Source organism: Gopherus flavomarginatus, chromosome 15, assembly GCF_025201925.1.
Source record: "Gopherus flavomarginatus isolate rGopFla2 chromosome 15, rGopFla2.mat.asm, whole genome shotgun sequence".
Taxonomy (NCBI): Eukaryota; Metazoa; Chordata; order Testudines; family Testudinidae; genus Gopherus; species Gopherus flavomarginatus.
The window spans coordinates 9,039,598-9,065,196 of record NC_066631.1 but is presented as its reverse complement, the minus strand read 5'-3'; the positions used below and the strand labels follow the sequence as shown (position 1 = coordinate 9,065,196).

The window sequence follows — 25,599 nt, the reverse complement described above, 5'->3', positions numbered from 1 at the left end:
CAAGGATAGCTCCAGCATCAGCAGTCCCAAACCAGCTCCACAGGTGTGTGCATTTTGTAGAATATTTTCTTGGCTGCACTCTTTTTTGTTTCAGAAGGAAATTGAGTCTGGAGTTTCTGATTCTCTTGAGCTTTTCTTTTTTGAGTGACTTTTCAGCCAGTATATACAGGCAAAATAATATCTAAGCTGGTCCTTTACCAGTCCTGTGAATAGCTTGCTTCTGGAAATATGGCATGTTTTCCAGAGAAACTGGAAGTCTGTCTGTCTTGTGTCATCCAACTTCGCTCCATCTCCTTTCTGCCAAGTAAAATGGATTTCTATACCTGTCCAGTCTAGTATCAAAATTCTGTTCCCTGTGGTTAATATATATGCTACGTTTTTTAAGAATAGCATATAAGGAAGCTGCACTTCCTGCTGCAGCTAATACGTCCTATTCCTTTTCACCCTCTGTTTCATGGATATTAGAAGGAGGATCATAGGGACCAGTGAGATGTTAATTGTATTAAAAATATCACAAGGCTTTTGGCAGTGGAGGATAATGCAATGAAGATTGGGGAGGAGAAAGGAATGGGAGGATAATGAGAACTAGGTGAATCAATGTATATTAGGTGCATGATTTATTATCTTCTGCTGGTGGATGATAAATCTGACTGGGTCATCTTCAAGCCGTATTGGGTAATCCATGTGGGTATTCTGGCCAGTTATCAGGTTCACTGTCTTTAGTATGTGACTGCTCACGTCATGGAAGTGCTGAGCTCCAGGCACAGGTGGAACTGATCTATTTCTGCTGCTCTTTGGGGTAAGTGTAAAGTCTGTTGTACAAGGTCGTACTCTGTCTCTTACTCCCAAGTATCAGAGGGGTAGCCGTGTTAGTCTGGATCTGTAAAAGCAGCAAAGAATCCTGTGGCACCTTATAGACTAACAGACGTTTTGGAGCATGAGCTTTCGTGGGTGAATACCCACTTCTTCAGATGCATGAAGCACCTTATAGACTCCCAAGACGCTTAGAGACCAAACTCTTTGTGAAAATAAAGGGCTTTTGTCTTTTTTCCAACTTCCTCTTGAGAAACCATAAAATTCTTGGTGCTGAATTCTCTGGTTTACTCTTGTATTGATTTGTCTGATGGGACAGGGCACTGGACACTTCAGTTCTGGATGCTAGTACTCAAATTGCAATGTAACTTTTACTTCCTGGTACATAAGGATTATGGTGAGTGGATATGGGGGATGTTGCGACTTGCCTGCAATCGCCTTGATTCTTGCCAATGTTTCACTTGTACAACACTGAAACATAGTATTGCATCTCTCTCTTAATCATGGATAGGGAACGTTCAATACCTAATGTGATGAAGTGGGGGGTTTTTCTTGGAGTTTTCTGTCTTTTCCAGGGTTTGCATGCACAGGGGGTGGGACTCAATGTACCTGGGTGTTACTGGTTTAACGAGGTGAGGGGAGAAGGAGTTTGTTGTTACAGAGGACCGGAGAGGGACTCGGGACCCCAGCCCAGGAGACACAACCGGTTCTGGCCAGTGGGAGGACAATGGGCTGCAGAGAGAGGACCCCCATGACCTGACCAGCTGGTTCAAGCCAGAGAGGAGCTGCGAGGAGAGGGGACTCAGGCCTTCCTGTTTACAGTCCTGTTTACCTGGAGAGAAGACAATGGACAGAGGTGGGGCTTGAGGCCAGGGATATCAGAGGCCCAGCTGGGAAGCAGGGGGGCTCAGGGCTGGCGAGGGGAAGCAGGCAGAGCCCACCTGGATGCAGAGAGACTGGGATGTGCTGTTATTGTGAGAGGCCAGGCCTGAGGCCCTGAGAGTTTCCTGTGCTGTGTTCAACTCTCAATAAACCCTCCTGTTTTATGCTGGCTGAGAGTCACTCCGGTCTAGAGAACAGGGTTGCATCTCCCCTTCAGGAATGAAGAGGCCCAGGGGGTCTAGAGTGCATGGACTCCCAGAGGGGGCCCACAGCAGAGACAGACGTGCTAAGGCTCAGAGAGGTTCGGCTCCAGGAGGTGGAGGGGCCTGATCCCGAGAGAGAGTGGGCCCCCGAGAAGGGCTATCTCACTAAAGGGGGCACCCTCCACGGACCACACAGGGCCAAAAGTGGGCACGATCTGTGAGTCCGTGACACCTAATGACTCACGTGGGTCTCTAGGTGCTCTGGTTTTTCCCAATTTTGTATTTCTCCTGAATTTTTTTTTATTCAATGTGTGGACACTTTCCCCCCATGTGCTATGGCTGTTATGACTTGGAAACTCCTGATAAAATAAATTGATTAAAAATATGGCTATTTATTTTTATTCTAAAGCCGACCACCTACCATGTTACAAACCAAGAGGCCCGTGGGGTTTTAAAACAGATCGCAAAGGGCCGTTGGGAACTTTAAGAGTAAAGAATGCCATAGGCAAGAGAGGCCTCCAGGGCTTTCAGAAATAGAAGAAACCATCTGATATGCTGCTTTCTACATTGTCTGGTATGTCTGATTAGGAATATAAAATGGGTTTTTCTACACCATGGACAGGAGTTCCATTTTAACATTAAGCTCAGTTTTCTAAAGCATATGCTTTAGACCAGGGTCTCCAAACTGCGGCTCAGGGCTTCCATTTGTCCGGTCCTCCAACCAACAGGGGAGAAGCGAACAGCTGAGTAGGCATGCGGAGCAGGCAGGGGGAGGGGCTGCCGGCAGCAGCTCACACAGGGCGGCAGCACAGCTCAACTGTGCAGAGGGGTGAGTGCCCCCTGGAGCCAGTGTTCCCCCAAAAGGGGAGCCAACTTAGGGGAGAGTTACTGCTGCAGCCGAGCAGGCACAGCCCCTGCCTTAGAGTAAAAATACAACCTAGATGCTTAATTACATCTTCAATAAATGGAATAAAGAAGATGGAAATTAACACTTTCATAATCGTTAAATTTTAACTACAGCACTAATAGAACCAAACAGTATTTGTATGATACAAATGTGAGTTTTTAGAAATAAAATTTAAAAAAATGATTTTTAATGTATTGACAAATATTTTGTGATTTCACAGTACCTGCATCAATTAACTTTTTATACCTGATTTAGAATTTAATGCAACACTGACACAGTAGTGTTTGGTTTTTAATGATTTTGAATATATTTGCATATATTTAATTTCTTTCACAGTCGCTTCGGCCCGCGAAGCCCCTTCAAAAATCTAATATGGTCCTTGTCTCATAAAGTTGGGAGACCCCTGCCTTAGACCCTTAAAACAAAGCAGCTTACCAGTGTCCATGGCTGGCCTGTGTTTCTAGATTCCTTGTAGAATCCTCAGCAATTTTGTCTTGATGTTGTGTTTTTGAGTTCTTTCCTCCCCGACCCAACCTGCTACAGTCATACACAAAGCCCAGTTCCCTCTTCTAGCACCGGGACTAAAGGCGGGATTGGGAAGCCATGCTTCTGACTATTGGTTGTGGCTCTCCAAAACGCTACGGCCATCCTTGATGATTTCCTCCCATTCCTTTCATTTACCTTCTTGTCTCGGCGGCCATACTTTTCTGCAGTAGCCCTGGAGGAGCTGAACTATGCTAATATTCATTTTTAAAAATCATTTGCACCAGGTGCACAACACCTAAACTGGGGAGGGACCGTGCACTCTTCTTGCTGCTTTTTCCTACAGGCAAGTAGGTGGATGATTTGCTTAACAAATGTAAATTATCAGAGGGGTAGCCATGTTAGTCTGGATCTGTAAAAGCAGCAAAGAATCCTGTGGCACCTTATAGACTAACAGATGTTTTGGAGTTTGAGCTTTCGTGGGTGAATATTCACTTTGTCAGATGCATCTATTCACCCACGAAAGCTCATGCTCCAAAATGTCTGTTAGTCTATAAGGTGCCCCAGGACTCTTTGCTGCTTTTACAAATGTAAATTAAACTCCTTTGAAAAAATTTCAGGGCAGAGGAGCAAACACATCATTGGAGATCAGTGAGTGCTTCATGCTTTTCCATCCTGCTCCTTCCCAAACAAAGCTGGTCACAACAATTTGCATTTGTCACTCTTGGACTGCATGACTGTAATTCACTGTGTGATGGAAGCAGTGTTCCAGTTGTCCAGAAGGTGGCAGCTAGCCTTCTGACTGTGAATAGCTGCCATGGAAACGCTTGTTGTGCTCCAGATCCCTCTTCTGGCTCTTAGGGCTTGTCTCTTTTATGGAGTTTTGCACTGATATAGCTACAACAGTGCATGTTCCCAACATAGACACCTTGTACTTGGTTGAAGTGTTGGCAAGCAGCGTAACTGTACCAGTACAAGTCCTGCTTTATGCCAGCATAAAGCAGATCTAAGCTTGGAGGTTTGCACTGGTGTAAAAATCCCTAATGTAGACAACCTCCAAATGATATTGTTGCCGGCACACAGGGTGCCTGGGGACAGCAACAGTGGGGGTGTTCGTCGCCCGGTGTGCTTCACGCCAAAGAACACACCAAGGTGGAGAAGCAGACTAAGTTTATTTGAGATCTCAAACAGAACCAGATGCACGGAGACAGGCACGTCTCAGATCATGCACACTGATACAAACAATTTCTCTCTTTTTATACATAACTTAGCCAAGCCGTTTCTATTCCTCCCCATGCCCCCCTCTCCCCCCTCCCATCTTTCCCTGTGAATGTTACAGAAGCAATTATCCCAAGTAGTTAAATCACTTCTGGCACCTACTAATCTATCTTGTTAGTGACTCTTCTCTAAACTACTATCTCATCCTAGTTTCTGTGATATATTATCCTACTCCCCTAGCCAGGTGCATACAGGCCTCATTAGTGCCTCTTGGTACCAGCACTGTAGCTGATAGTCAGCCGCTTTTACATTCCATTCTTTAAGCCAGTTTGTCAGGTCGCTGAGAGTTCAAACATGGAAGGACTTTGGTTCACTGAGGCCTTAACAGGGGGCTTCATTGAGACACAGTGGCTTTCCACCCTCCCGAGTGGGCCAATGACACCAACAATATCCACAATCATGTCTCAATCCGGGACCATCTGCTCTTCTGGGATGACCCGGCTGTAGAACAAACTTCCTAAGGGAGGTCAGAGTGATCCAGAATCTGACCACTGTTAGGCACATTGTAATACCCTTTGTTTTGACAGCACTTTCCCATTGTAACCAGAATGGTGGAGGTCTATTGGTGGCATATCTTTAGAACAGGATCCTATGCCAGGGAAGGACGAAGAGCCCGAAGAGACAGTGAAATCCATCAAGGAGTACGATTTCCTTATTGAACAATGTGACGGCAGGGTGGCTAATGAGTTTTGGCTCTTTGTTGCCTCTCTCACTGACTCATGTCTTAATGGTAACTCTCAGCTATACCTATGTCGCTTTGTAACTTTAAATGCTTTAACACAGGCTGGTGGCATTATCTTATCTACTGTGTACAGAAATTCCCCGATCCGCCTCTTTCGGTCACTTATTTGGCATTGATTACACTGCCTTTACAAACAACTCTTTAACCACTCCTCCTGGCAACCACTGTGGGTGGACATGTTGATGCTGAACAGCAAGCGCTGCATTCAGGATTGGGACCCATGAACTCGGTTTAGCGTCTAAGAGCTGTGCTTTTATTCCAGAAATGTCTAGGAGGTGGACAGACACATCCGCAGCAACTCTTACACACTAATGGAGGGAAGGAGGGTGGAGGGGGAGGAAAATCCACTCATCATTTAAACAGGATTCTCTTTAAAGCCCATCCTGCATTTTCCTTTAAAGCCAAGTGCTCCAGCGCAGCAGACCTGCATGTGGTGATGTCTTCCCAGCCGTGTGGTATTTTTGTCTCGACTTTCAGCAGTGTATGAGAGGTGTTTATGGGCGTTGTCCCTTTATCATGATACAGTCCAGGAGTGTTTTCTTTTCTAACAATCCCAGCTGCCCTTTGCCCTAATTCTGTCTCCCATTCCTGCTCTAATCATATTTACACTCAACCCTAAGAGTTGTTTCTCAGTTGTATCAGAAACAGGAGGGAAATAGGATGGACTTTGAATTGCTCTCAGATTAACCATTTGCTCAAGAATCTGATCTAGTCTATTCTATTCTTAATTGAGAATAAAAGCAAGCTTGCTTCCCACCAAGCGTTATGAAACAACTAATCCTCCTTTGACGAGTTGTCCATACAGAGCCCACTTTTGGTGTGCATATTGTCATACCAACCCTGGAGGGGTTGCAAATGCTTTGGAGGAGAAGATTAAAATTCAGAAAGACCATTTCTTTGGATCAGAAGTAAACAGGATGAAATCTAATAAGGACAAATTCCCAGTACTCCACTTAGGAAGGGACAATCAGTTGCACACATACAAAAATGGAAGATAACTGTCTAGGAAGGAGTGCTGCAGAAAGGGATCTGGGGCTCATAGTGGATCAGAAGCTAAATTTGATTCAACCGTATCACACTGTTGCAAAAAAAGCAAACATCATTCTGGGATGTGTTACCAGGAGTGTTTGTAAGCAAGACACGAAAAAGTAATTCTTCCACTCTACTCTGTGCTCATTAGGCCTTAAATGGGAGTCTCCAGTTTTGGACATCACATTTCAGGAAGAATTTGGACAAATTCGAGAGAATCCATAGAAGAGCAACAAAAATGATAAAAGGTCTAGAAAGCATGACCTGAGAGGAGAGAGTGAAAAAATTGGATTTGTTTAGTCTGGAGAAGAGAAGACTGAGAGGGGACATAACAGTTTTCAAGTACATAAAAAGTTGTTACAAGGAGGAGAGAGATGAAATGTTCTCCTTAACCTCTGAGGATAGGACAAGAAGCAATGGTCTTAAATTGCAGCAAGGGAGGTTTAGGTTGGACAGTAGGAAAAACTTCCTAACTATCAGAGTGGTTAAGCACTGGAATAAATTGCCTAGGGAGGTTGTGGAATCTCCATCATTGGGGATTTTAAAGAGCAGTTGGACAAACACCTGTCAGGGATCGTCTAGATAATACTTAGTGCTGCCATGAGTACAGGGGACTGGACTAAATGACCTCTCTAGATCCCTTCCAGTTTTATGATTCCATGGATTAGCAGGGGGTTTTAATGCTCCAGCCTTTGCACAGTTTCCTAAGGAGTATTCCTATTATTTGCCATGCCCTAAGGCAGGGGTTCTCAAACTTCACTGCCCTGCGACCCCCTTCTGACAACAAAAATTACTACACACCCACAGGATCGAAGCCTGAACCCGCCCAGGCCCATGCGTGCCAGGATAGAGCCCCTACCCAAGAAGTGAGCTCCAAAAGGGCGCCTGTCTCAAAGAACCACAGTTACTCTACAGTGAGTGATCAGTCTTTAGTATGGGCCACCAACTAAGTGAGAGCACAGCTGGACAGGGCCCAAAGTGGAGCACGTGGGCTCAGTGGGGCAAGTCACATGGTGTGAGCCACAGAGAATGTGCCGTACAGGACAAGGCTTGTCAAACAGCCAGCACATGGATGAGTGAAAATCTGATCAGGCTTAGCTGTATGAGCAGTGACTCAGTGAGCACCTCTGCGTACCTCTGCCAGGCAGAGGACAGATTGCACAAATGTACTCTCTAGGAAGTTTGTGCAATTTTCCACCACTCTAGGGTGGGACTTTCAATGGAGCCTAAGGGCAATCAATGCCAGTGATACTGGACACTAAAGGGGCACTGTGTGCTTAACTCCCTTGGGCTCCTATAAAACCCTGCCATGGTCTTTAAGCAATGGACTGTTTTGCTGTTCATCACTCTGATAGGGGATATGCCCCACACTGGCAAATAAAGGGTTTACAACAGTCTGAGTGTCTAATCAGCCCACCATATTACACTGGGTCAGGGGGGAGGGGGTGGATTTGGGCCCCATCTAGTCTCATGCCCAGCTGATAAAAGGGTATGTCACAGGTTGACTGGCCCTTTAAGGGGAGTTTGGCTCAGCTTTGCCTGTGACCTAGCGTCTATCCCACAGCTTATCCTGCTCTAATTCCAACTAGTGACAGGGCTGTTGGGGGGCATGGAGTGGGGGAGGGGCAATTTGCCCCAGGCCCTGGGCCCCATGCCCCACAGGGGCCATGGCCCAGCGGCAGTCCAGGTCTTCAGCAGCGGAGGGCCCTTCATTCGCTCCGGATCTTCAGCAGTATTTCGGCGGCAGGGGGCCCTTCAGTGCTGCCGAAGACGTGGAGTGACTGAAGGGCCCCCCCCGCGCTGCCGAAATGCCACTGAAGCCCCAGACCACCGCCGAGTGAGTACAAGCGCCGCAGCTCCCCCGGACCCTCTGAATCCTCTGGCTGGCCCTGACTAGTGGCCACGGATGTGAAAGGGTCAGGACTACACTACATGGAGGGGCAGGAGAACTTAGACAAAGGCAGGCAACCCAGCAGAGAAGAGGTAGGTAGTTCCTCTTTCTGGGTGGGCCCTGGAAAAGTGTCCAGTGGGTTGCTCTTCCAGAGGAGCAACCTGGGGACCCGACCAGAGGCTGAATTAAAACCAGGCTTCTGGGAAATGGCCCCAAGGAAAGGGTATGTAAGTCCTGTTGTAAGGATCACTGTGTCCAGAGGAGGGGCTGCAGAAAGCACCTGTCAGGTAGAAAGACTTTTGTTGGAATGTGTGGATGTCTAGTTGGCCTTCTGTTGTCCCAGAAGGGGTCTATGACTTGGCCTGTCCGTGACTTACCTTCCAGCTAACGCTGGGCCAAAGTGACTGACTCTGGGAGTTGGACGTGTGCTAGAGCCTGAGCAATGCCATGCTCTGATGCCAGGGGCTGCCAGGCAGTGATGGGCGCTACCCACACTCCCTCTACACCCCCACCTAGACAATCTGTTTAGGTCTGTCATGTTCAAAAGCATGGTTTTATACTCCTGGGCTAGTTTAGCAGTTGAAACCCTATACAAATCTTGAAATGCATCTTAAGGATCGGGGAAGTTTGGATTTCCGTCTAGCTCAGGACACAGGTTGGGAGGATCTTTTTAAGTGTATTTAACAGTGATGGAGTGATGGCATTTGAACAAGGGTCCCCTCGTTAGGCTGAATGCAGTTGTTTGTTCTGTGCACTACCCCCAAAATCTACAAGATTAATGTTAAAGGGACACAGTCAACTGGAAACTTAGTCAGTTTCAAAAAGTAGCTTTACAGCAGTTTCAGGCCCTTCCCTTTTATGTGTGTTCTCCTTGTCACTTTCCCCATCTCCCCTTTTTCAAATGTGTTTCTTTCGCATTTGTGAGTCCCACACAAACACCTGGAGAATCTGCTCATAGAGGGAAATCCTGAAACTGACGAGATACAAAGTGCTGTCCTCAAATGCACACCTTGAAAAATACTTATTTTTCCTTCTAATCACATAACAGTGATCTTAGTTACATAATAACTAAATCTTTTCCCATAGAAGGCGCAGTCTGTCTCTGGATGATGGGAGTTGTGCAATGTTCTACTGTGGGGGGGAAAGCTATTGCTGTATTTTTGTACTTAGCAGTGGAAGAAGATGGATGAATGGATGTGGTATAGCACAATCCCCTGGAGCATTGACAACTCTGAGTTACGTACCTCCCTAAACTGGCTGAGATCTCGATATAGGCAGAGCAGCCTAGAGAATGTGTACTCACTGGAAAAAAGCAATCACCCCCAGCCCTGTTAAAAGGCAGCTGCTTTGTGAGTATGGGGCAGAGGTGAGCAATAAATATTTGTGCATGGCTATTTAAAGTTTATTCTTTTCATTGGATGTATTTAGAGCTGGGGAATGTTGCCAGATTCACAACTCTGGAGACTGAAGCCCTCTCTCTCTCATCCACAGAGCAGGTGGAGCATAGGCCGAGCTTGATTTCCCCATGTGCTGGACTCATCCCAGCCCATCAGCTATGACCTGGAGATGTCACCAAAAGACTGAATGACCTAGTCCACCAAGACTATCAGCAATGGTCTCAACTGTTGATGAGACCACAGGTGCCAGGCTTCTGGGAAATGGATTTACAATACCAGCACCTTTCACAGAGACAGCAAATAGCCATCACGCAATGACTTTTATTAACTACTGCCCTGGGCCTGAGCAGCAGAGGCAGTCTCCCTTCCCCATTAACCACCCAGTGCCCCTTCAACATCTTGTGTGAATTCTGGTTGCCCTGGCTCTGGCAAGGATCTGGGTCTGTTTTGGGGAACCAGGATTGTCATCTAGGGAAATGCCTTTCATTTTTCCATCACTTACCTGACAAACTAGTAATCTGTCTGTCTCGTACAGGACCTAATACAACAAGGCCTTGGCTTCTGTGCCTCACTGTACTATAAATGTGTTTTATTGATATACAGCCTCTTTATTTACTAAAGAAACAGCAGCAAGGACAGGGTGTCTGCTCAGCAGCAGCTCATTTTTACACATTAGCACTGCAAGCTAGGTGGTACAGCTGTTGATGACATACAAGGCAGCGAGCAGCAAGCATGTAAAGAGATGAGATAAGAGAGCAACCGAAAAGAAGAAACAGAGTTTAGAAACCGTGTTGAAAAAGGATGTGGAATTGCTTATGCTTGATAGTCAAGTGAGACAGCATCGTAGTTTTACGCTGCTGTGGTGTCTAAACAGCAGACAAGCAACCACTAAATGCTCCTGCTTAGACAAGTTGTTGGGGGGTTTTTTCAAAGAAAACTGTTATACTTCAGCAATGGAAGTTCCTTTGCAGAGAGGTTTCAATATGTGCCTGTATAATTTATCCTTTCTGGTGTTTGCTTTAAGGTATTTTTGCTATCATAAGCAACATGAGGGTTCAAAAAGATGTGACTAATTTTGTTATAAAATTAATAATGGGGTGTTATGCAGGCAAAAGATTCAGAAATCAAATTGCGTCTTTGGGGCATAAACTGATCAAGGGAGGAATCACAAGTGGCTAATTAGTATATATTACAGAACTGTGAAAGGAAGGATGGGTTGTTGGCCTTTGTGGAGAAGGTGGGAAACATCTGTATTTGAATGAAAATAGTGACAGTTTCTCACTCACTTTTGGATTGTTACCTACTTGCTATAAAGGGGTTTACTCTCTTTCCAGATACAGAAGAATAAGCAATGAAGTGACTGCGTGAGCCAGGAAGACATGTCAGGATTGGTATGAATGGACTGTCAACATGCGAATGGCGCTACCTTGGCTGTAAAATAGTGGATCTGTAGTTGGCTGTCCAACTTTTAACAAGTGCTAACCATGGGGACTTTTGGGATGTGGATGGGCAAGTTACTTGTGTGACCTGGGAGGGGAGCGGATGTGAAACCCAAGATGTGGGGCAGTACATGTGCAAAGAGTGTGCCTGGCACTTGAAAGAAAGAACTGAGGTGTGAGTAGCCTGCTGTCCTCAGCAGGGTGAGTCCATCCCCAATGACTGGGAAAGGCAGAGAGGTTTTCTGCATCAAGAGTTCACTCTTCCTTCCAGGCCAGGGCAAAGCAGGGCCTGCACAACTGACCAAGCAGAAGCTGCTGTGTTAAGTGAGACATGCATGCAGACTAATGTCCCTATCCCCATAGTCCAGCTGGCTAATCAATAATATCCTGTTTGGAAAAGGCTGCCCTGTCACGACAAACCCCTGCCACTTGCAGAGCTCCCACACCAGAGAAGTCGCCAACAGCCGTTCAAGTTCTTCTGCACCTACTGAAGGAGCCAGAGTGAGAAACAGGTGCTGAAGCCAGGAACCTAGTCTTGGGCCACGTCCAGACTAGAGGAGGAAAATCGATCTTAGATACGCAACTTCAGCTACGTGAATAACGTAGCTGAAGTCGAATTTCTAAGATCGAGTTACTCACCCGTCCAGATGGCGCGGGATCGATATCTGCGGCTCTCCGTGTCGATTCCGGAACTCCGTTCGGGTTGATGGAGTTCCGGAATCGATGTAAGCGCGCTTGGGGATCGATACATCGCATCCAGACTAGACGCAATATATCGATCCCCGAGTAATCGATTTTAACCCGCCGATACAGCGAGTTAGTCTGGACGTGGGCTTGGAGTAGCAAAGTAACAGGGCTTGCCCTGGCAAAATGCGGCGGCCCAGGGCTGAGCACTTGGAAGGGACTGCATAACAGTCAGAGGCCTACCACAGCCTGTGGCGCCGCCGCCAGCCTTCCTTCGGGTATGGGACGCTCCAAGAGGCAGCAGAATACTGGACATAGAGGATGTCTCAGTCCTGGTCAAGCTCTGCCTTGTTGGACATGCCCCACGCTGCTGTGTTTAGACCCACCTGCTGGGCCTTGTGCTTGTAAGTTCCCCTTTGCCTGGGCAGGCTTCAGTCACAGTCTCTGGCCTCACTGGCCTGCTTCCCGGGCACAGACTGTCTGATACCTCCCTCTTGAAAGTGGGGGCCCCACAGCCTAGTTGCCTCTGTACCCCCTGACTACTGCTGACACCCCTGTAGCTTACGGGCACACTTTCCCAGAGCTCCATTCTTATGAGCACTCTGGTTTACAGTTTATCCTCATAGTTGAAGCAAATAGCCACAGCATTTATGGAGGAACAACTGTCACAATCATGCTGCATTTTAGCCAGCAGAAGATGCACCGATCCAGGCAACGTAAGAAACACCTGCAGGCAAGTCCCTGCCTCAGTCATTTCATCTTTTTGAAGCGTTCTTTGGGGTTTGGTCAGAGTCCTCCAAGGAGTTCAGGAAGCTTTCTCTCCCTATTCTCCTCTGGAGCACGGAGTCTCCGCTCCGACTCCTGTAGTCAGCATCCTTCAGCTCAGCTGGTCAGGCAGCCAGAAAGGTCCCTTCTGCCTTATACAACCAGACTTCTCACCCTCAAGGGCTGTTCTACCATTGCAGAGTCACAGACTGTGTTCCCCTGCTGGGGATTTTCCACTCCTCTGAAGAGCTGGAGCCAGCTGGTTTCACCTAGGTTGCTGCTCTGCGGCTTGTTCATTGTTCTGCCAGGTCCTGGGGGCCTATTCACTTGTTACTGATAGTAATTGATAGCTGCCTTATTCAAAAGCAAAAGTTCAGGCCTGGCTCCCTGGCTCCTCACTAGGGGTTGCTGGAAAGAGTTTAACTCTTCGAGACTGAGTAGGTAGCAATCCAACTGTGAGTGGGGGAACTGAGTCGCACGATTTTAATAAAAGTACAGAAATATCCCACATTCCCCATGTCAGGATCCTGGCCTGATCTGGTATAGCAAACTTCAGTGGCCTAAATAACCAGCCACCCCAGCTCCCACTCACTCACACCAAGAAGCAGCATAATCTCGTTACCCTTAGGTGACTGTCATTTTAGATTGCATAGTGCAGTTGGCCATGGTTATCAGAAGAAGGGAAAATTCTCTCTTGTCCCCCAACTGCATTCATGCATTCTTGTAATGAAATAGGTTTCTGGACTCCCACCCTTCTCCCCTTTCTGATTTATATTTGGTGTCCTCCAATTCCATAAATGAAAGTGCCTTTCAAACCTAGAATCTGATTCCAAATATTCTTGTTTTCAAGTTTTGTCAGTGTCAAGCTGTCCTGCAGTGGTTCAAGAGGCTGAGTACCAAACTCTCAGTAGACTGATAAGAATCAGGGCACAAACCCCAAATTGGCTGTGAGTTCTATATGTAGATTTTGCCAATCAATTACTAAGCGTTAACTCCTCGACCACTATAACAGCTATGGAGTCATAGACTGGCCCCTTGGGTACTCTGAATGCTGTCTTGCCACCCAGGTAAGCCTGCCTTTGTGATAGATAATCTCTTGCACCAGGAATCACAGGAATATTCAGGTTACTTCCCATCCCAGTGGACCAGTCACTTACCCCGGGTCAATTACACCTTAGAGCTCACAGTAAAGACAACACTTGTAGCCAATCCTATAATAAACTAGCTACAGATTTATTAACAGGAAAAGGAAACAGGTGAGTTGACAAGGTTATAGCACAGAAACACACATACACAAATGAGTTCCAATCTTAAGTTTCCAAAGTAATAGATATTTCTATGATAAGCAGGCTGTATATGTCCTCTAGGGCTAACGCAGGCTAAGCACTGAGGATGTTTTGGTTATGCCTAGTAACCCTTGCCCCGTGGAGTCTAAGGCCTTGGCTACACTGGAGAGTTGCAGCGCTGGTGGTGGCTTTACAGCGCTGCAACTTACTCACCGTCCACACTTGCAAGGCACATACAGCGCTGAATCTCCCTGGATACAGCGCTGGCTGTACTCCTCCTCTGCCTGGGGAATAACAACTGCAGCGCTGGTGATGCAGCGCTGCTCGGCCAGTATGGCCACCAAAAGCGCTGTTATTGGCCTCCAGAGGTATTCGGAGGTATCCCAGAATGCCTGCTGAGCCACTCTGCTCATCAGTTCAAACTCTAATGCCCTGGCCTCAGGTGACCCGCCCTTTAAATGCCCCGGGAATTTTAAAAATCCCCTTCCTGTTTGCTCAGCCAGGTGTGGAGTGCAATCAGTGAATCTTTCCAGGTGACCATGCCTCCATGCGCCAAACGAGCCCCAGCATGGAGCAATGGCGAGTTGCTGGATCTCATCAGTGTTTGGGGGGGGGGGGGAAGCTGTGCAGTCACAGCTGTGCTCCAGCTGTAGGAATTACGATACCTATGAGCAGATATCAAGGGCCATGCTGGAAGGGGGCCATGACCAGGACGCGGTGCAGTGCAGGATTAAAGTGAAGGAGCTGCGGAGTGCCTATTGCAAAGCCTGTGAGGGAAGCCGCCGCTCTGGTGCTGCCCCCACAACCTGCCATTTTTACAAAGAGCTGGACGCAATACTTGGGGGTGCCCCCACTGCCAATCCGAGGACCACAATGGACACTTCATAGCGGGGGGGGGGGAGGAAACCGAGAGTGAGGGTACTGGGGTGGGGGAGAGACACCCCGAAGTCCCAGGAGGCATGCAGTCAGGAGCTCTTCTCAAGCCAGGAGGAAGGCTGTCAGTCGCAGCAGCCAGTACTTGGTGAAGGACAAGCAGAGGAGCGGGTTCCCGGGAAGCAGCTTTTATTTTCAGGATGGAAATGTTTCGGGAGAGGAGGGAGGGTTAGGGCTGCATGCATGCGTGCCTAGGTGTGGAATAGCCCATTGATGTGGTCTATCACGTCGTGGTAATCGGCCTCGGTAATCTCTTCAAAAGTTTCAGCCAGAGCATGGGCAATGCGCTTCCGCACGTTTATAGGGAGAGCAACTGTGGTCCTTGTCCCAGTCAGGCTAATGCGTCCACGCCACTGTGCCGCAAGGTGCGAGGGGACCATTGCTGCACACAGGCAAGCTGCATAGGGGCCAGGGTGGAATCCGCATTGCTGTAGAAGACCCTCCCGCTCTTCCCAGGTGACCCGCAGCAGCGAGATAGCTTCCAGGATTAACTCCTGTGGAAAATGTTGTGAGAGTGTTCACTACAGGTGCCCCCTGCAGCAGTTTGCTTTCCTCAGTGCACAGAAACCCCAGCACAGCCCTGAAGCAATCATTCCCCCTTCCCAGGTGATCCACAGCAGCGAGATAGCTTCCAGGATTAAATCCTGTGGAAAATGTTGGGAGAGTGTTCACTATAGGTGCCCCCTGCAGCTGTTTGCTTTCCCCAATGCACAGCCCTGGACAGTACAGCCCTGAAGCAATCAGTCCCCCTTACTCACCATTTCGGGGCTCCTGTGGGTTATGTGCGCTCTCTTTGGTATGGGAAAATTATGCTATTGTGAAGACTGTAAACTCCTTCACTGTCTGGGATAACTGTCTGAGATATAAACAATGCTGCCTCTGTTAACTGTAGCCTTTTTTTCCTTTCCACAAGCGACCTTGAGTTCTCAGCTGCCCATGTTAACAGCAGCTCAAAAACTCCAAAACCTGCAGAAGAAGCCATGAAAAAGCAGAGATAACCTGCTGCAAACAGTTATGGATCACTCTGCCAGAGAGAAGAAAAAACTGCAGGACTGGAGGGAAAGGGAAAGCAGGATCCGCCAGAGAAAAGCAGCGGCCAGGAAGAAAAGCACAAAGCAGCTGATAAGCATCCTGGCACGCCAAGCGGACTCTATCCAGGTGCTCGTAGCCATGCAGGCAGAGCACTACTGCACCGCACCCCACCCCCCCGTCCCAAAGCTCTTTCCCTTGTACCCCAATGTCAGCTCAAAACCCCCTTCCCAGCATCCAGGTTCTTACCTCCACCAGCTGCCTCCAACACCTGTACATTCACCAACCAGCTCTGAGAACTACGACCCTTACCCTCTGCACTCAACCCCCATCACCATGCAGTATAGGCATCCTGAAGGGCAGCAGTCATTGCACAGCACTCCAGACGTGACATATTCAAACCTGTGACTGTACAGTTCCTCACCACACATCCCCTGCCCTTTTAGGTTCCCGAAATGTTGTGTGTCTGTCAATAAAGTTATTTTCTTTTCAATAAATGAATTCTTGGCTTTGAAAACAGTCTTTATTATTGCAGAAAGTCAAAGATACCTTAGCCCAGGAAAGAAACATGCACTGCAAATCAGCTTAGGAAAAACAGATTCCTACTAACATTGTAACCACTATACTTCACTCCCGTGCAAGGCACCAAACATTACTGTTGGTTTTTAGCCTCAAATTCCTCCCTCTAGGCATCCCTAATCCTTGAAGCCCTGTGCTGGGCCTCTCTAGTAGCCCTGCTCTCTGGCTGTGCACATTCAGCCTCCAGGCGTTGAACCTCAGAGGTCCATGCCTGACTGAATGTTTCACTCTTCCCTTCACAAATATTATGGAGGGTACAGCACACGGATATAACCGCGGGGATGCTGCTTCCCCCCAAGTCCAGCTTCCCATACAGAGATCGCCAGTGCCCCTTTAAATGGCCAAAAGCACACTCCACAGTCATTTGGCACCGGCTCAGCCTGTAGTTGAACCGGTCCTTGCTCCTCTCAAGCTTCTCTGTATACGATTTCATGAGCCAAGGCATTAACGGGTAAGCGGGGTCTCCAATGGGCATTTCAACGTCCTCTACTGTGATCTTCCGGTCTAGGAAAAAAGTCCCTGCCTGCAGCTTCCTGAACAGGCCAGTGTTCCAAAAGATGCATGCATCACGCACCTTTCCGGGCCAGCCTGTGTTAATGTCAATGAAATGCCTACGATGCTCCACAAGCTCCTGGAGAACCATAGAGAAATACTCCTTTCGATTAATGTACTCGGATGCTAGGTGGGGTGGTGCCAGAATAGGAATATGTGTCTCATCTATCGCCCCTCCACAGTTAGGGAAACCCATTTGTGCAAAGCCATCCATAATGTCCTGCACATTCCCCAGAGTCACGGTTTTTCTTAGCAGGATGCTATTAATGGCCCTGCAAACTTGCATCAAAATGACTCCAATGGTTGACTTTCCCACTCCAAACTGGTTCCCGACCGATCGGTAGCTGTCTGGCGTTACCAGCTTCCAGACTGCAATAGCCACCTGCTTGTCCACTGTTAGGGCAGCTCTCAATCACGTGTCCTTGTGCCGCAGGGTGGGGGCGAGCGCAACACATAGTTCCATGAAAGTGGCTTTTCTCATCCGAAAGTTCTGCAGCCGCTACTCGTCATCCCAGACTTCCATGACGATGTGATCCCACCACTCAGTGCTTGTTTCCCGAGCCCAAAAGCGGCGTTCTATGGTGCTGAGCATTTCTATCAAAGCCACAAGCAATGTCGTGTCGTACACATCAGGCGACTTGCAATCATCATTGGACTCCTCATCACTTTGGAGCTTAAGGAATAGCTCAACTGCAAAACGTGAAGTGCTGGCGACACTCATCAGCAAAGTCCTCAGCAGTTCAGGCTCCATTTCCCACAGAAATCGCGATGTACAGAAACCACTGAGAGAGTCACAATGGGGCCAAATGTGGACAGAAAAACAGGGACTGCTGGGATGCAAAGCGATGCATCACAGGTCGTTGGGACAGGAAGCAGAATGACCCGCACCCTTCCATCCCCTTCCTACAACCCACGGTGCCAAAATGGGACGAGGTGCTGTGTGGGATAGCTGCCCATAATGCAGCACTCCCAACAGCACTGCAAATGCTGCAAATGTGGCCACACTGCAGGGCTGGTAGCTGTCAGTGTGGCCACACTGCAGTGCTTTCCCTACACAGCTGTACGAAGACAGCTGTAACTCCGAGCGCTGCAGACCGCCAAGTGTAGCCAAGGCCTAAGCAGCATAAAGAGAGAGTTCCTCTTTGTTAGGGGTTTTTAGTCCTTTCCCCCTTCTGTGTTGAGCTGCAAACTCCACTGACAGGAGGAATTCACTTGCAATTCTCATCTGCATGGGGGAGGGGCAGAAGAGTAAACCCCAAAGTCTTTTGTCCTCTGCAGTGTCCCAGTCTAGTCCATCTAGTGTCGATGGGCCTTCCTTAACAGTCAGGATGTAACGCCATCTGTTGGCGATCACGAGCTTTACGCTACTTAATGTCTTTTTCCTGTCTGGTGATTTACAGAGTCAGAGAGGCTTGCAGTGCAAACACGCAATACTCCTGGGGGAATTGTGCACCATTGTGCATGCACAGAATGTATGTCCCCTGCAGATTTCTTTGCTTCCCTGCAGAAAAATGACTTTCTGACAGGGAAGCGAAGAGAAGCCACAAGAGCAGGCACGTGACTCTCCCCAGTAGTATGTTTTGAGTGCCCAGGGCAGCTGGTAGAGAGGTAAATCACTCTAGGGCAGGGGGCGAGATGGAGGAAGACTTGGCTGGTGGCTTTGACTCTGCACCAGGCTCAGCTGCTAGTCCTGGCTGGGATGGGGAGGATGGGCCTTCCTCTTCCCCTGCATGACATCCAGGGCCATGTCAGACCCACCCCCAGATTTCTCCTCTGGCTGAAGGAAACTCTGCAAACCCCACCCTACCATTGTGCTTCTTGTGCCCATCGCTCCTCAGCTGCAGGGGGAGAGATCACTGTACAGGGAGCTGCTCCCCCATCCTCCCAACCCCTGTGCATCCAAACCCCCCCCTCACACCCAGCCCATCCCACTGAGTCTCACCCCTTCCATCCAGAACACCCTCGACAAGGCCAACTCCTCCTGCACCTGGACCACCCTGACGAGCCACTCTGGGCCCCAACCAGCTGCATCTGGATCTCTACTGACTGTACCCCACTTCCCCAGCACCTGGACCCCCCCCCACTGAACCCCCCACATCCAGACTCCCCCCCACCACCAAGCTCTATCCCCCGCACACCTAGACTCCCCGCTGAGCCCTAACCACCTTCACCTGGACCCTCCCCTGCAGAGTCCCATTACCACTGCATCCAGAACCCACGCCCCTGTGCATCCAGATCCCCACACACACACAACCAGATCCCCCCCACACAAAACCCTCTCAACCCACACTGGGATCCTCCACACTAAAACCCTCCACACTTGGATCCTTCCTTGCTGAGCCAGCCTGCTCACATCTGGTGCATCTGGCATGGAGGGGCAGGGCTTGGGGCGGGCGGGATTTCTGGGGCAGGCTGGGACCTTGAGCTGTGCAGGGCTGGGTGCAGTCTCACTGCTGAGTTCATGTGCTGGGGTGGGGGGGAGCTGCAGAGTGATCTCCCACCTCCGTGCAGCCAGTGGCCTGTGCTCCCCAAGACCATGCTGGCGTCTCCACATTCGACAAATAAAATGTGCAGAATTTTAAAATATTGTGTGCAGACTTTTTAATTTTTTGGTGCAGCATTCCCTCTGGAGTAACAAATATTAACTTAGCATATGGGGTACAGATGTTATACACGCGATTAATGCAGGCTGCAATTTACAAGCATTCTACAAAGTCTAAACACGTTACATTTCATTTTCTTTTTGACAATACTGCCAGAGGTGAGCCACACTGACTTCAGCTCTGTGTCTGCCAATGTTCAGGTGACACAGGGGGAACCGTGGCCTGAGCTGGCACCTTGTCTGCCAGCGTCACAGGCATGACGTGCTCTCTCTCAAAAATACCCAGCAAGCTGACAGTAGAGAGGCTGTTGTAACTAGGTGCTGTAAGAAAGCAGAACAAAGCTGGCTATCGTAGTCAGGTCTTTGTAATACAAGCAATCAATAGGTTGTTTTAGGAAAAAAAAATACCTATTAGGCATAAGCACCTATAACTGCTTGTATTTTTAGATGAGCTTTTGGGCTATTTAAGTGCAATGGTGGCATTGCTGCTGCAGCCCTTATCTCTTTCCCAAGCTGGGGTTGGGTTTGTTTTTGGTATGGGAAGAAACAGCAGCATGACCTGGGCTGTGAGAGGGGAGAACTGTTTAATGGTTCTCCAGATGATGGGAAAAAGGCACATTAAATAAGACCCTGAAAACAAAGCTGTGAGGAATCCCCCCACCCCCCCGCCCCAGTCTGAGACAGGCATTCACATAAGTGAAGCACTCAGAAGTGCATCCAAACATTGTGCAACGCCGCCCGTCTAACCCATCTGACGTTGGCAAATACCCGAGTTTTGATTTTACAGCCATAGGTGGGACAGCATGGGGCCAAATCAATTGCTTGTGCAGCTCCATTGGATTTAGTCCAGCATGATTGTGATTTATGCAAGGTCATAGGTGGCCTTTGATGGCACAGCTCGAATTAGCACTGAGCCATTCCTGGCTCCCAGTCCTGGTCTTCTGACAACTGCAATGCCATAGTCCAGCTGCCGCAGGCCCCCAGGACCACAACACTCAAGTTGCTTAAATATTCCCTTCCCCGCACCTCCAAGCTTGTGGGCACTCTGGATTACAGTTTACCTTTCTGGGGACATGGAATAGTTGAAACACATAGTACACAGGCTTTGCAGAAGGAATTCTAAATGATTACTTTTTACTTTAGAAAGCACAAGAGAGATACAGGTCCAGATAAAACCATAAAACACCTACACATCCTTCCTTGCCTCAGTTTCCTCACCACTCTGGCCATTCTTCAGGTCAGTGTCTTCTAAGAACATCAGTAGGCTTCCTCTCCTGCACACAGTGGCTTCTCTCTCTTCTGTATTCAGGCTTCTGGTCTCTTTTCTCGCGCTCCAAAATGGCCAGTGGCCCAGTGGGAACCTTTTTAAAAAATAACCTCCAGTCCCCTTAGATGACCCCTCGATCAGCCTCCTGATCAAAGTCCCCACTAAATGATCCTTGCTTATTTACCAGCCTGGTTTTCCTGGGCAGTAGCCAACTCTTTGTTCAAAGTTTCATCCATGTGAATAGAAGGCCATCACGTTTTTACAGCCTTCCATTGTGAGCCCTGTCTCACGGCCCCCTGGGAATTCCAGTCCAACATGGAGGTTAAAAGACCACAGAGACCGCTCATGTTAAAAAATGGAGTTTGCTGTTTGACACAGATTTATACAGAATGCTCATGAGCTGACAGACTTAATATGTTGTGCAAAGACAGATTATCACAGCTGTTAACGCTGAAACTTGACAATGGTAGTTTAAGAATTCCCTTGAGCATGGCTATTGCCCCGGTGGCCACGAATGGTACCATTCCTATCCAGATCGTGGGGACATCTAGAGCACCCACAGTGACTTGTTTATTAAGGAGGGGAAATAAAGAGACACAGTGATAAGTACTAAGAGAGCAAAACCTTTTTCTTCTCCTCTTGAAAGCGGAGAAGTCTGGATCCAGATTGGTGTAACGCAGCTTTTTAATCCTTTGGAACGCCTAACTTCAGAACAGGAAAGCTTCTTTGCCTGAAGAAAGGTTGCCTTATGGTTAGAACCACAACGGAGAGGTAAATCTGACTACTATGGACTCTGTGCCTCAGTTTGCCCCATGTAAAAGGGAAATAGGAACAGTACACTTGTCCCATTGCAGTGTTATAAGACTTGCTTAATTTAACTGCTTTGAGGTCATTGGCTGTGCTGGGCTATATAAGTGCAAAATAGTATTAAGAATGTGAGTATTCCGCATCTTCCCTGCAATAGTGCCTTGCCACCAGGGTGAAGGCAGAGTAATAAACTTTTCTTGTTACTATAGTTTCTTCTACTGCAGCTATAAATGCAGAAATAATAGGCTGCATTGTGGATTTCTATTTCCAAGTTATATAGTGTGTTAACAACAGACGATCACCCTGCTGTCCTAAACCAGGTAGCTCTTGGACCCTGAGGAAGCCTGGATCGCTCTCTCTATATATGTAGCACTGTATTATAATTAGTGCCTCACACTTCCTCAAGATTTAAACTGATGCACTGTACATTCGTCCGGCTGGCACTGCTGTTAGCCAGCACCTTAAAACCCTCCCTTCGCAGGGCTGCTTCCTGCTCTGCTCTCTTTGAATGTTTAGTATTTTATTTGTTTTGGTCAAACAACTTACTCCCACAACGACTGCTCTTTAATATTCATCTCTGCCCCTGCCCCTAGCTTGGATTAACTGGATTTTGCTCAAGACGTTTCAGTCTATTACTCTGTACGTTTAAAGGGATGGGTTCCGCCCACTCTATGCCAGAAGAGATTCAAGAACTTGCTGACAAGACTGGCTGTGAGTACTGCTCTATGTTTTTAGCTTCTTTATTCCCAATGTAGTATTGTTAATCATTGCTAATGGCTTCAAAGTGGATCTGGCAAGGTCTCTTTCTGATCTAAAGCGTCTCCAATAGCCAGCTGCTCCGGCAAGGTTCACTCAGCGCGGGACTCATGAAGAATGTGGTTTAACTGCGTAAGTAACTGGGGACTTTAGGTTGCTCTATGTTGTTGCAATTTACAGTGGCTTTCGAAACTAGACAAGTGACGACAGCAAGATGACAGGGCTGGTTTGAGCAGGAAGGTTTTATAAGTGAACTCAAAACACAAGTCATGTGTTCTCTGCTCTTGCTTGCTATGCGGCCCTTTTAAGGGGTGAGTTAGTTTTGAGTCTGTCTAGCCGCTGATTGTGTGAAGGATGGAGTCACTAGGAGTGCTAAGAGCTGAGAACTTGCATATACAAACCTGCAGTGTTTTAATAACAACTGCTGGTCCTTCAACCTCTCTGTGCCTTGACATCCCTGGCTATAGAATGGAGATAATACCAACCTCCCAGGCGTGTTGAAACGCTGAGTATTAATATTCATAAACTGTGTTGCGCTCCTTAGATGACGAGTATATGGGAGCTGCTATAGCCACACGTTGATTGTTCCATCATTCTGATAGCCAGTGAGACACATCTGACCATCTGAGGACCGCAGAAGTGGAAACACCATGTGAATGTGTAATTTCTGCATAGCTGTCCTTTGCCAAATGAATGGTGGGAGCACTATATCATGGGGTCCTGCAGGAATTGCTTCTTGGCCCCAAGCTGTTTAACGTTTTTTATCAACGACCTGGAAGAAAACCTAAAATCATCGCTGATAAAGTTTGCAGATGCCACAAAAATTGGGGGAGTGGTAAAGAATGAAGAGGACAGGCCACTGATTCAGAGATCGCTTGGGGAGCTGTGCACAAGCAAACAGTATACATTTTAGTATGGTTACATGTACATCTAGGAACAAAGCACGTAGGCCACACTTCTAGGATGGGGACCTCTATCTTGCAGAGCAGTGACTCTGAAAAAGATTTAGAGGTTGTAGTAGATAATCAGCTTAACATGAACTCCTCAGTGCAAAGCTATGGCTAAAAAAGCTAATGCGATCCTGGGATGCATAAAGAGAGGAATCTTGAATAGGAGCCGAGAGGTTATTTTACATCTGTATTTGGCACTGGTGAGACCGCGGCTGGAATCCTGTGTCCAGTTCTGATGCCCACAATTCAAGAAGGATGTTTGATAAATTGGAGAGGGTTCAGAGAAGAGCCACGAGAATGATTATAGGCTTAGAAAACCTGCCTTATAGCTATAGACTCAAAGAACTCCATCTGTTTAGCTTAACAAAGAGAAGGTTAAGGGATGACTTGACTATAGTCTGTATCTGTCTACACGGGAACAAATATTTAACAATGGACTCTTCAGTCTAGCAGAGGAAGGTCTAACACAATCCAATGGCTGGAAGTTGAAGCCAGGCAAACTCAGACTGGAAATAAGGAGACATTTTAATAGTGAGAGTAATTAACAATTGGAAAGACTTATCCTGGGTCGTAGCGGAGTCTCCGTCATTGACAACGTTTAAATCAAGACTGAATGTTTTTGTAAAAGATCTGCTCCAGGAATTTATTCTTTGGGCAAAAGCTTTACAGAGAAAGTATATTTAAAACAACAAAAGTTCCTACACACTTGGGTGTGATCTCTGGTAAGCATTTCCTAAGTCCAACACAGGGGTAGGAGTCAGTCTGTCTTCAACAAGGGTGGAGGTCCCCTAAGATCCTGTCAGTTTGTTGAATCAAAAGCAAGACTACAAGTCAGTTCAAGCCCATCCCATTATACCAAAAGCCCTCTCTTTGTTTCCTAGTCTCTGGAAAACCCAGCGGGAGCCTTGCTGGGAGAGGAGGAGGGTATCACTATGGGGTTGTTCAGTCTCAGGGGTAATCACCCTCTGCTGTTTTTGATTCCTGTAGGAACTGTGGTTATCTTCCCCCATTGAATAAAACACAATCACACATAAACTATTCATAAGTTTAATATAACAATCCCAAAAGACAATTCATGGAGTAGCACGTACGTGCTAGCCATTGACCTGATCCTAAACCAGATCTAAACAATCTGTATTTGGGAGATTCAAAATTCAGGTCTCGATTTCATCCCCCTCACCCAAACCTCAGGAGTTCCATTTTGGACCCTTTTATAGTGGGCCAAACTGTGATATTTGGATCTGGATTCAGATTCTGGACCCGGCAAAGTTGAACTCTGGGGGTCTTCGTTTGAGCATGTTTCATTTTAAAACGTGTGTGTGTGTGTGTGTGTGTGTGTGTGTGTGTGTGTGTGTGTGTGTGTGATGTTAACATATAAAATCACATACATGCCTTTTGTAATGAATATGTTTGGGGAAGGTTAACATAATGGATGTTTTCTAGATTCAGATGCTTTTTTTGTGTTTCTGTGCTACTCTGAACTTTCAAAAGTTGCAGTTGTGCCCTTAGTTCACTACTTGTGGTCTTAGACCTTCTTTTTTAATACAAAATGCTCTTAATTAGAAACAAAACATACACCACATCCGAGAAATGGTAATAGCTCGCCATGTGATGAAGCATTTTGTTTACAAAAAATTAGCCTGTCTGTTGCAATCAAGGCAGAAACAACAAATTGAGTAAAACCACACTGGGCCAATTAATTAAAATCAAATGAATGTGGACTAATTTAAACGGACAATTCTCCAGATTCTCAAACAGATGGTTAAGCTATTAAATTTATAACTTATAGCTAGGGAGATAAACAGTTGCATAAGAGGGGCCTGGTTAGGAGACCAATAAATTTTACTCTGATTTGGTGCATCGACAAAGCAAAATACATCAGTTTTAACCACCGTGCTTCCAGACTACCTGTTGTGGCAGGGAGCGTATGTCCAATAAATGAACTTGCCCTTTATAGCCGGGAAGCACCTGAGAGTAGCGCTACCTGATGTTTTCATCCTGAAATAATGCAGAGTCTCCTGTTAGGGGGGAAGAGAAAGGGGGATTGTTACAAATGTGCCCAAAGCTCTCTGGGCTGGGTTTTGTGTCATGATGGTTTGAAAACAGATGAGACAATATCATCCTGCTGTGTGAGCAGGGAACTGGACTAGGTCATCTCTCGAGGTCTCTTCCAGGCCTGTGATTCTATGGTTCTACCATCATCTGAGTTTTGGGATTGAACAAAATTGCTGCTTGTCACTCTGCTTCATAACAGACCCACGAGTGTTTGTGCAGCTCCACCACACGAACTGGGCCCCAGCTCACTCAGATCTGGGCTTGTTTTAA

General features: G+C 47.4%; 1 protein-coding gene across 1 annotated transcript in view; it reads left to right on the top strand.

The window, feature by feature from the left end:
* Positions 1 to 21,976: 21,976 nt before the first annotated feature.
* The window catches only part of TESC (tescalcin), a 31,688-nt gene continuing 28,065 nt past the window's right edge, over positions 21,977 to 25,599 (top strand). The window contains exon 1 of the mRNA XM_050924155.1: positions 21,977 to 22,279. Coding sequence (XP_050780112.1) covers positions 22,222 to 22,279 — 58 coding nt within the window. The 5' untranslated portion in view covers positions 21,977 to 22,221. The remainder of the gene's footprint in view (positions 22,280 to 25,599) is intronic.